This window comes from Gigantopelta aegis, chromosome 2 (assembly GCF_016097555.1).
Source record: "Gigantopelta aegis isolate Gae_Host chromosome 2, Gae_host_genome, whole genome shotgun sequence".
NCBI lineage: Eukaryota > Metazoa > Mollusca > Gastropoda > Neomphalida > Peltospiridae > Gigantopelta > Gigantopelta aegis.
Window position 1 is genome coordinate 25889257 of NC_054700.1, and position 13318 is coordinate 25902574.

Below are 13318 nucleotides of genomic sequence, written 5' to 3' on the forward strand. Positions count from 1 at the left end.
ACAAATATCCAGGGTATATGTGAATGATGCATGTGTGATTCTGTAGATGTAGATCTGTTGGCATACTATGAATGGGACAGAAACCACCTGTTGGGCCTCACCGTGGAGAAAATCACCCCCACGTGTGGAGGCTCACGTTAGCTGCACTTCCTAGTGGTGTATGTCACGGGAGCAGCGGGTACAGTTCAGCCCCCAGTGCAATCACAGTGTGCCGGGCAACACTGGCAAAACAATAGCCTAACTTGTTTCTTTCCAATCCAGCAGCTGGGAGCAATATCTGGGATAAACAGTGAAAAATCATTACCAGCATGGGCTGAAGCAGTGTTACTGCTTACTACCCTTTGTTGTGGGTCTCAAGAGGGTGACCTTCAGGTCAACTAACGGGAGACCTGCTTCGAGGGTGGAGGTTTCGTGGCAGTATGTTTTCTTCTCAAACAAAACACCTTCAGTTGCCTTACCTGCTACTGCTGCAAGCCAACACATACCTTGGAGCTAGTTATCAGCAGTTGAAATCTGCAGAACTTTAGAATAACCTTTACAAGCACACTGTTCCCTCAAATAACAACCAACTGGGAACAAAGTTAGCTGTTGCTGTTCAATACTTAATGCAAGATATTGTTTCATAATATTTAAGAAAATAAAAGCCTTTCTCAAAAGTGACTATTATCATGCCTTAACAACACACTAGTTTTACATATCTTTGGAAATTAAAATTGCAGTCTCAGGTATATTTTTTTTACTTATCCATTTAGAATCAACAATAAAAATTAATTTTCTTAAAATCCAATTAATTCTTCAATATTGGTTGGCTCTATTCACTAACTACATTGCACAAACAAATGATTTATGCAAAAACTTACCAATACGTCACAACGACAATACTGAACAAAACTGTGTCTTGCCTATCTTAACATTGGTGGAACATTACTCTCCATTTTAAAACGGAGAGGCAGGCTGCAATGTCACTTGTAAGTATTACAAATTATTAAATCAGATCATGGAAACCAATTTGTATTTTGCATGAATGCACAATCGTCAATGAGTTTATTAATACTGTAGGTGTGTTTGGTTTTTGTATAAGTAAATAATGTTATAATGCAGGTTTTAGGCTGAATCCCATAAAATAGCAATTTGTCAAATTTGCTAAGCAAATCAGCTGCCAAATTAAAGTTTCATTTAGCCAAAGAGCAAAACATGGCAGTACTTCAATAGACAGACAATTTTTGAATTGGTGTTTTTGCGAATTAGTAATGAAACATATTTGTCAAATTCAACTTTAATTTGCATTTGGCGAGTGACAGGTTAAACCCTGATCATGTAGCAAAGGAAGCTGGTAACTTTGAAATCCTGATCATGTGGCGAGGGAAGCTGGTCACTTTGAAACCCTGATCATGTAGCAAGGGAAGCTGGTAACTTTGAAATCCTGATCATGTGGCGAGGGGAGCTGGTCACTTTGAAACCTTGATCATGTGGCAAGGGAAGCTGGTAACTTTGAAATCCTGATCATGTGGCGAGGGGAGCTGGTCACTTTGAAACCCTGATCATGTGGCAAGGGAAGCTGGTAACTTTGAAATCCTGATCATGTGGCGAGGGGAGCTGGTCACTTTGAAACCCTGATCATGTGGCAAGGGAAGCTGGTAACTTTGAAACCCTGATCATGTGGTGAGGGGAGCTGGTAATTTTGAAGACATACCTTATTTTCTACTCCAAATTAAAAACAAAGTTGATATAACTCTGGCACTAGGATATTTGTTTTCTGGTGTCAATACATTTTATTTTTAAAAACATTTTTAAAAAAGAATTGGGTGCCACAACCCGGATGCTATCGGTTTAATCTGCTATTGAAGTACGACGAAGCATGTACCTGAAGCATGCCGAGGTCCAACATGGCCATGTTGTTGAGCATGCGCAGTCCGGCCAGTGTCACCGACAAACTGTGCTGGGACAGCTCGGGTGGCACGACGTCCCCACGACTCGGAGCCCCGGAATGCAGCAACATCCCATACAGCAAGGACACGATTCCCACCAACTCGGTCACCTCAAACGTCTGGATGAGCTGAGTCGAGTCGTGATCCTTCTTGTTGTCAAACATGTTTGCATTTCTGAAAAAAAACAATAATATTCATATAATTCACTAATTACAGGGAATGTTTTGTTTACAAAATTTAATTAGCAACTACTACACTGTGTTGAGCATTTTAGAATCTGTCACATAAATAATGAACTGCAACTTCATACTGAATTTTAGATGATTTGTTTCTAATTTTCATTATTATTCATACTTAGCTATACTGCTAGCACAGTAAGTTGAGTAAGACTGTAATGTATATACAAAATATGTTATTTACGGAGAGGAATATGTGTTGTGACATCAGTTTCAGGAGAACATATGACGTCAACCTGGGGATGATGTCACTAACTTTTGGGGTTGACAGTTTGGAAAGTAAATAGAAAACAGCTGTTCATACTGGCGGGGTCGTGAATCAATTCATATGAAAGTAAAGTTTGTTTTATTAACGACGCCACTAGAGCACACTGATGTTTTATCTTATCATCGGCTATTGGACGTCAAACATATGGTCATTCTGACACTGTTTTTAAGATGAAATCCGATGTTGCCACATAGGCTACTCTTTTACGACAGGCAGCAATGGATCTTTTATTTCCGCTTCCCACAGGCAGGATAGCACAAACCATGGCCTTTGTAGAACCAGTTATGGATCACTGGTCGGTGCAAGTGGTTTACACCTACCCATTGAGCCTTGCGGAGCACTCATTCAGGGTTTGGAGTCGGTATCTGGATTAAAAATCTCATGCCTCGACTGGGATCCAAACCCAGTACCTACCAGCCTGTAGACCGATGGCCTAACCACAATGCCACCAAGGCCGGTCAATTCATATGAATGTATGCATTGATTTTATTAAAAAAACAATACAATGTCCAGGCAAAACCTGAGGAACTTAATTATTATCTCATTTACAATTTAGGCCTACAGTGGTTTATTTTTATTTCTCCACAGACTACATTTTTATACTAGTCTACGAGTTGCTTTATAATTCTACTGTAGAGATATTAATCATTATAACCAATAAATGTAATTTAATTATAAACAGCGAGTATGTTATTCTATCCACTCAGAATTATTGATAAACTGTGCTGGTGAGTGCTTTGACTGGGAGAGAAACCCACAACACTACCTGTAGATATTTATAACCTCCCTCATACACCTAAACTGTCATAAAAACTAATACACTAAAACCGCTGTAATTAATTATTTTCAGGGCCTGTATACTATACATTTAATTAACTTTATCCTGCAATTACTATATATATTGTTAAGATATGATGACCAGATACATTTCTTTATTTTCAGTCACTGACCAAAAATATAGCTTTTGGGACAGAACTACTTGTACACTAGTCATGATTAGCAAAGAAATGCTATATTATTCAAAGTTACTTATTCTTTTAAGTTTTAGATTCAGTTGATTATTTTGATTTTCAAAACTGTTTTGCAGACAATTTTTAATTTAAAAATAAGAAATAAATTGTTGTTATTTAAGAACTATTTTATTTTGGTGTATGGCTATTATAGGCGATAAGACATTCAACATGTGTGGACATACTACTCTGGAAAATGGTGAAGGTTTGTTTCATGTGGATATCAAGATAAATAAAATACACGTAACTGGTTACTGCCTTAAGATATTGGCTTTATCCAATATCATTGCAGCTTTCATCATTCTAATCTTCGCAGGATAAAGCCGATTTATTAAGACAGTAACCAGTTATTCTCTATTTTCATTTCATATTTTCAAATACATTTTTCTTCTCTGCAATTCTATGTAAATGTATGAGACTGAATGAATGAAGTAAGAATATACCAACCATTAAGTATCATCCAAAGGTAAGTATATCACAATGTGTAACTGTTTTTAACTTTCAAGTTACAGACATAATTAAAAAAAATTTAATTAATATTTCATCATATACAAACATGGCCAAGATGAACATCCAAGCTGAATTAACAGTAACCTGTCTTCTTGACAAGTCTAAACACTGATTCCTCACCAATCGTCTGAATTCTGCCATCTTTAAGGGTGGGATATAGCTCAGTGGAAAAATGTTCACCCAAGGTGCTCAGGTTGTAGGATCAAAACCATTTTTGGATACTTTAATTCCTTCCTCCATCTTAACCAAAGCCAAATGATTGGTATATCAAAAGCCATGGTACGTTCTATCTTGTCTGTGTTTAAACATGTATCTAGTGTGAGACACATTTATTCCCTAAATAGTTACTGCAAAGATCTTGCCAAAATCTTGCCAAATGTTTTATACTATCTTCATACTTGAAATGAAATACCTGAATTTTATATTCACTTATCAATGTTAAATATAGTACAGATCAAACACGATAAACATGCTTCTTTAGAAAACCAAAAATCTCCTAAGTAATACAGTTCTTAAATTAATCTCATCCATTAGAGGAAGCAAAGATCAAAATGTTTCAATATTCGAGAGTGTAGGCAAATTAATATATTAATCTCAAAGGTGAGGAATTTTTTTTTTTCTTAAGAGTTACTTCGTCAAAAAAAAATCATCTGTCATCATCAATAATGCTGTAATTTCCACCTCTTGTACTAATCAAGCTTTGAGCTGGTCGATCTTTGCGATGTTTGTTAAATGAAAAATCAATGCAGTACAGATGCTCCATAGTAAATGATGGGTATGTTGTCCTCATGCGAGACGACAAAAGCATCAAAGACACGAGCCATGTGGATTAGACGAGAACCTCTCAGGTAACTAACTGACAAAATCTCTGACAACGTTCAAGTCTCATTGATCTCACTCGCAACACGGCACGGCGCTTCACTTCATCAAAAGGAAAATCATCAAAGGACAGCACGTATGGACATTAGCAACAACTTTTAATCCACTGTTAATGCTAAAATTTAACATGTCACCTTCATAAACAATTTCACAACAAAATTAACAAACAAACAAACAAACAGTGGCTTCATGGAATGACTTTCAATTCTCATGCTGGAACTCTATTAGTCTACAAGTATACTGGTGACCGAAGGACAGCGTGTGTACATTAGTGACAACTTTTACTGCTTATTAGCACTTGACATGCTACTTTCATAGTCTTCATTAGTAAGCTACTTCTGCCGTCATCGTCATCTACTTTCCATGCTTATAATTATACACCTTATTTGACAGATATAGCTGTCTACTTTTCTCAAACAGCCTCCTACTTCTCTAAAACATTTTCCTACATGTCCTTCCAAAGATCATGGACATAAACAACTGGTAAACTAAATCTGGATTAGCAATTATACTTTTTTTTTTTTAATTTTAAAGGTTCTACAATTGCTCATTGTCCAGACCATTCTCCCATAGAAAATGCATGATCAATGGAACAATTTAACTTTATCTCTTACCACATCCTGATCAAATTACTTCAGATGTGGAACATTTTGCAAAAAATTACACAATATATTTATTGCCTGTTTGTAGGGTGGGGGTTTTCATCACAAAGAATATTTCAAATAAATTACTAAATTATATTCACTTGCAAGCACAACACAATTTACATACTTTAAACAATAATCAACCGGGCCTTGTTTTATAAAACAATTGTAGCTACAGTTAAACAAAGTGACTTAAGATCGATTTAGGCTACCAAAGTTAAAATTTACAACCATTTGACAAAGCAATTTTAATACAATTCTAAACCCAAAATACTAACATAAAGATCTCAGTTAAGATTAAAATAGTTTGTGATTTTAAATATTATTTTTATTTAGTAACAACATTCAGTTATTTCCCTTTGTAGGCTATGATTCTATTTAAAAGACCTTGGCATACCGTACTTTGTAAGTATTAACCTATGTTATTTTCCTTTGTTAGTTTGTTTAGCATACATATTTTTTATTATTATGTGGATCCTTAAACAATCTCAGAAGAGTAGGGACCTACAGGTAACTGGGAACAAAAACTTGGTATCACTAATGAGGTCAATGAACACCATCAAATTTTATTCACTTTAATCAACAGCAATATTACCAACAAAGAAAGAAAGAAAGAAATGTTTTATTTAACGATGCACTCAATACATTTTATTTATGGATATATGGTGTCAGACATATGGTTAAGGACCACACAGATATTGAGAGAGGAAACCTGCTGTCGCCACTTCATGGGCTACTCTTTTCGATTAGAAGCAAGGGATAAAAATATGCACCATCCCACAGACAGGGTAGTACATACCACTGCCTTTGATAAACCAGTCATGGTGCACTGGCTGGAATGAGAAATAGCCCAATGGGCCCACAGAGGGGGATCGATCCCATACCAACTACGCATCAAGCGAACACTGTACCACTGGGCTATGTCCCGCCCCATATTAAATTACCAACAAAGCAAACAATAAAATATATTGAAATTAACCATGTTGGTTTCTTTACATTAAAATAAAAACTTCTAGTCAAATAAGCTGTCCATCGAAGGTAAAATGTTATGGTTGCCACCATAGGCACTTCAGGTAATTTTAGCTCTCTAAGATAGCTTCATAAAGACATTTTTTGTTTTGTGGTGTGAACAACAGGAAGTGTCAGCCAGGAGAAAATGGACAGTGATTGTAGCTCAACTCAAAAGGTTTGGTTCTGTGTTACATTGGAATCACATACCAGGTACCCTAGGACACAATACTACAGAGAAAATGCAAGCATATACATACTTTATTTTAAATGAATGAATACTTAATAACATTAATTAACACTGAAAGCTAAGAAGGCATGAACATTTTTTAACAGATAAAAAACAAGGTCTTTGTTAATGATAATAAAAAAAGGATATACAGGCAGAGACGGATTTTCTAAATTGACAATGGTCTCGAGTGGGCTGCACCTACAGTTTGAAATGTTATTAAGTAGAGAAAAGTGAATCCAACATATGACAATGACCTTAGAAAAGAGCCACTCCAACGGAGATTGAGAAAAGACAAGCAGTGCCTGAGAAATCAATGTGCACACGTAGAACGGACAGAGTGTGGGAACCGGCCACCAACACACGCTCCATCAGTGCTTAGCATACGCCCAAACTCAACACTCGCAACCAATCAATGTACACCTCAAACAGCAGTTCACAAAGCTTTCAAACTATCTATAAGTCTGTCTGTTTGTCTGCCTGCGTGTGTGCATGTGTGTGCGTGAACTCAAGATTCATTAAAATTAGGTTTGCAAGTGTATGTGTAACTGTTAGTATTATTGTAGTTATTTTAAGTCCCTTGCAAAAGAAAAACTTCTGAATTTTGTAGGGTGGTTTTTGTTGTTGTTGGTGTTGTGGTCGATTTTGGGTTTTTTTAAAAACAATTTATTGATTACATTTTTATTAATTAATTTATTATTATTATTATTATTTTGTTGGTTTTTCTGAAGGGGAACAGTTGTTATGTGTTGTTGGTGTTTTTGTTTTGTTTTTTGGGAGGTTTATGGGTGGATAATACTGACTGATGCTCAATTGCTTTATAGATCTCAAGAAGTTTCTATAGGGTTGGGTTGGGTGTGTGTGTGTGTGTGTGTGTGCGTGTGTGCGCGTGTCTGTGTGTGTGTCTGTGAGTGTGTGTTGTGTGGGGTGTGTGTCTGTGTGTGTGTGTTGTGTGGGGGAGGTGTCTGTCTGTCTGTGTGTCTGTCAGTGGCAAATAGAGTACACATTTTCGTGCATGTTGTTAAAAATACTGAAGTAAGTGGGTATGGGTTATTGCTTTTATCTTGTACTGTTATGTTGATGTCTTTCACAGCTGCTGACACTGTGTTTTATTGATAATTGTAGAATTCTTGTACTGATGTAGAGCATCATATACTACTGTTTTACACCCAGTAACAACTGTAATTTTGTGCTGGGGTGTCATTAAATATTCATTCATTCATTCATTCATTCATTCATTCATTCATTCATTCATCCATCCATTTTCATTCTGCAACTGAAATGAAATGAAACCAATGTAAAAATAAGAGAGTATTTCTTGAAAGTTATATTTGAATTAAATGCATTTTTGGTTTATTATAAATTTACTGCTTAAAAATTGTTTTAATTCAAGAAATAACTACATTTTTCTTTTATTATATATTGTATTTACACATTTATGTTGAAATGGAAACATATTTTAACAAATGTAACAGTACGTGTATAACGACGACGTCAAAACTTATTTTGGTAGTTTATTACAAATGAACTTGCAGCACACAAATCGTTTCTTTTGTCTTACTCCTCGATGATGGGATAAATAGAAAAGAAAATTCGAACAGAGTGAAGACAAAAGCATTGCCAGATAATGACCAATTAAAAGGGACATGCTTGCATTCACTGTGACAATGTGGACCGGCAGAGACATACGGAATAAAAATACTGCCATCAATGTGGCTGAAACAGTGATGAAATGTGCTGCCTTTCATCTGTTGCCAATCCTTTCATGCTGACCTATGAGGTGGAAAAACATGACAATACAACACAATTATCTCTGGCCAACATAATGAAATCTCTCGCTGAGCATTAACTCACGAGCTTTCATGATTAGAGACAAAGGAAGTAGCACGAACAAAAATCTCATTCGTGAAGCGCAGAGTCGTTCTGCCCACCTGCACAACCATTGAGAGAAAGTAAAATAAAAACATCGAATAGCTAAACAAAATATCACTGATTTTCAAAAGGAAATTGAACGAAATCAAGTCCACAGCGGGACGAGATAAAATCTGACAAACTGATTACTTCTAAATATTTAGCTATAAAATAGTGTTGTCAAGACAGTGACGCCCAGTGCTACAAGCTGCATTGTTTAAACTTTACCTGTGCATGCATTGCTTGCAAATCAATTACATTCAATACCTGGCAAACACACCTCGGGGTGTTTGGGTAAACAAATCAATGGCCGGTTGACAAGGTTACCATTATGGTGGTGAAAATGTGCTCAAATCAGGCATAACTAGAAGCCTGTATTTAAGAAATGGTCTTTTACTACATCTACCTATCTTTAGGCATGGCTTTCTAAATTATCATCTTTTACCTCATCTTTCATCCCAGAGAAAAGTCAAAACTGTCGTTCAACTTAATTTAAAAATTAGATTGGCAAATTATCTCAAACACATATACAATTAATAAATTCAGGGTTTGAACTTAAATATTACCAAAGGCATTTTTTAAATTTTACAGCAGACAATTTCGAACCTGCTTGCAGCAATTTTAAATCAGTAACTCTTTCAATAAATAAACAAATAATTAAACCCCCAAAATTATCCCTTTAACCTATGGCAATAATGTTTACCCAACAGTAAAAATCTGCCATTGTAAAGCCACTAATCAAAAGCAATTCATATTGGAGCTCTGGCAACTGCCAATAGTGTCACCTTTAAGTTTGAGCCCTGTAAATTAACTAATGAGACCATAACAGTTTAACATAATCTACCCCTCTCTTTCCTTGAAAGGTAGCCCATTCACCTAAATTGAGTTTCTTGGACATTTGTTGGATATAAGCATGTAACTTATGTTGCATTATATCTACCTGTGAAAACTACTGTAAGTCTAATCCAAGGCAACAAAATTCAATGAGACACTATTAATGTAATTATTTTATTTTATTTTTTCATTTTTAAAAATGATTCATCATCAGGACAAAAAGTAAACTGTTAATCAAAGAACAAATACAATTAAGCCGCATGTTGTTTGAAAAGACCTGTTTGAATTTAATATATTATTTACTACTAATTAGTCCTGACAAGTGAAAGACAAAATGTACCTTGGTGGTTGTCTAGGGGACAAGTAAAAATGTCCAATAAAATTTTATTTTGAGCAATGAAAAACACCATCGTTTTACTTGAATAAAACAAACTATTTATTTGGACAAGTAAAAATACTGTCAGACAAGTCCATTTCTAGATGTGTTTGTCCGGTCACATGAAAGTTGTCAATAATTATTCTTTGATGGAAACAAAATGGTAATCATTAACTGCAGAAAATGTATACTGCCTTCTAAACAAAAACTAACATGTTGAGGTTCAGTAGTTAATAGGATCGATCCTCCTCAGTGGATCCACAACTAGTGTTGGGAATCGGCTTGAATTTTATCATCAATTGTCGATCAACTTTCGATTATACAATTTATTAAAATTATGTGAACATAAAAAGGATTTGAATTATAAGGACCATGATCCTTTTGCCTTGTTCATTAGGATAAACCCAACAAATCGGTAATTGTACATTTAATAACTATTTAATATCTTTCTCCTTATGTAGACATGAAAACAAACACCAATCCCAACATATTTAAATCAATTCCATCATCTAAGCTGGAGGAACAATCATACTTAACATTTTCCCATACAATTGATAATGGATTTTATAAAAAATCTTCACATCAATCAATTTCCCATTTTAATCGATCATTGAAACATCACTATCCACAACAATATTAAATTTAACTTTCTTTTTTTAATTTAATAAATTGTTTATTTGTTTAAACATGCATTGAGGTGAACATTAATACATGCCAGTATAAACCACATTTCATGGAAATTATAGTTTATGAGAAATGGACCTAACGTGAAAAAAACGTAAATAACATAAGTTGATACCTTTATCTCACCTTTTGAATTTGTCATGGCAAGACAAAAAGAACAAACTGTCATTAAATAAGCATTATTTACAAATGTGTAACAAACAAGGAATGAAATGAGACACACATGTAAACACAGAAAGGTACAATGTATGAGCCCAGAACAGTTTTATAAACATAAATATTGATTATAAATTCCAACTTTATTACCACTTTTTAATAGTTTAAGTGTTTAACATTTGAACCACCTGGGCCACTGTCAACTTTATTAATTTGTATTTTCATAAATACGAAACAAATTAAATATCAATTTTATTAACAAATCTGAATACCCATAAAAAAATATTTGAATATTTTTGCCATTAAATTCCCAACGACTGATGATGCATAATTATTATAGAATAAGATAATAAAGAGCGAGAAATTTTATATTCATTTACGATTAATGTTCTTCATGTATTGATGTGATGGAGGCCAGACCCGTGGTAGTCAGCCCTGCATTGACAGACATGAACTAACTCCACATAGTTATTCACCAGTCACATTCAATTCTCCTTAAGCTCATTGACAATTGTGTACGAATCATCTGATAGCAAATTACAGAAACGCATTCACTCGCCCATTTACTTTGGAAATAATTGCAGCAATGTCCGACAGGAAGTCAGTACAGCGATGCCATAATAATGAGGATATCAACTGAAACAACCATTATTATGAAACCTTTCTGCAGAGAAAATAAACCATTTACAATTTAAAATAGAAATCCTTCATATTTATTGCACCAATGCTTTTTCAATTTGTCGCCATAAATTTCCCATAAAAACATACTTTGCATAATCCTTCCAGAAATAGCTAATGATTTTGTTTTATTTTAATTTTTATGCACCATTAAATAGTGAAATCAGTTCATAAACAGAAAGGGTAAAAATAAAGAATTTAGTTGCTGTAAACATAATCTAGAATAATAAAAAGAAGTTAAAATCATGAACGCAAATTGAAACAGAACAAAAAGATTTATCATTTGTAAATTCATTTAATCGATCTTAAAATATTCAGACATACACTTGATCAAACATTTCATCATTCCATGATTTGATTTTATCTTTAGACTTCCTTCATCAAAAGTATACATACATATATTTTTTTAATTTGTTCTTGTAGACCTTGGCCATAGTAAGAAGCTTATATTTATTAGTTCTTACAGCAAGACAGGAAAGGAATGCTCAATGACACCTCATCACGTTTTAAACTATGACTATTTGGTGTCTAAACATGTAGTTACTTCAACATCTGGTTAATTAGAAAGAGAAGAAACTCATCACCACCATATAGACAGCAGGTGACTCCTAATGATAAAGCAGCATAGATATAAAAATACTAACTATGGACTTGGGTGTACCAGGCACGAGTCAATGAAAGAATGAATTAATGAATGTTTAACGACACCCCAGCACGAAAAATACATCAGCTATTGGGTGTCAAACTATGGTAATGCATATAAATAAAGTGATGATCAACATCAATATAAAAATTCAAGACGTAAACAAAAACAGTGTAAAGAACTGTGCAAAAACACAAATATCACAGAATTTTACGAATACTGAATTTTACTCAAAACTTCAATTTTGTGCTGTATTGGCCATTCTCAAAGAGAATGTTACACCCCTGCACCACGGTGAGGTTACAGCACACACAGGGGCAGGCATGAGTCAATGGATGGAATGTGAAAAACCCCAAGTCAACTGATGTCCGACATCCATCGCACCTATGACAAGTGTTCTATGATTAAGCTACATGTAGCTATGGTGATGTGACACATACTCTTACATGTATGTAGGTATTCCACATGACCTAATTCTCATTGCAAAATACCACACCAACTGACTCAGATTTATTCCCATCTATTCGTTTTACTGAAACAAGGTATTCTAGTTTAAAAAAGTAATATTAATTATTAGCTAATCACTAAATAGAACGAAGACACTGCCTGCACCTTAATAACGAAGAGGCGAGACATAGGCCAGTAGTAAAGCACTTGCTTGATGCACATTCAGTCTGTGATCGATCCACGTTGGTGGGTCCACTGGGCTATTTCTCGCTCCAGCCAGTGCACCACGACTGGCATATCAAAACCAAGGTATGTGCTATTCTGTCTATGGGATGGTACATATAAAAGATTCCTTGCTACTATGTAACAGGTTTCCTTTCTTAGACTATATGTATGACATCCAATAGCCCATGATTAACAAATTAATGTGCTCTAGTGGTGTTGTTAAACAAAACAAACTTTTAAACTTAATTAGGAATTTAGAATTACTCAAAACTATTTTGCATGCTGATTTTTACGGACATCATTATTGAACAGTTTTGGATGTAAAATACTTTCTATTCGTAGAATTTCATTTTTGTAATGATTTTGAAATAAGCTCTATTCTGAAAATACAATCAACAATACATTATTCAAACTGACAATACACAAACATATGAAGCAGAAAACAGGTGCTTATTGAATACGAGTTGTTATGGTAAAAACAAGGAATGAATTGATGTATTATTCAGGAGGCACTCAACACATTTTATGGTGAAAACAATGAATGACTTTAACGATTAATCATTAATTTAATAAGCTAGATAATCCAAGAATCTGCTCTTATCTGTTGGTCAATGTCAAGTTTGTATTGCAAAAGACACGCCGCCGTTCGCGA

General features: G+C 34.7%; 1 protein-coding gene across 1 annotated transcript in view; it reads right to left on the reverse strand.

Annotated features, from left to right (window-relative positions):
* LOC121383184 (S phase cyclin A-associated protein in the endoplasmic reticulum-like) overlaps window positions 1-13318 on the reverse strand; it is a 134819-nt gene that overhangs the window by 51715 nt on the left and 69786 nt on the right. Inside the window, exon 25 of the mRNA XM_041513037.1 lies at window positions 1865-2102. Within this exon, the coding sequence (XP_041368971.1) occupies window positions 1865-2102 (238 nt within the window). The remainder of the gene's footprint in view (window positions 1-1864; window positions 2103-13318) is intronic.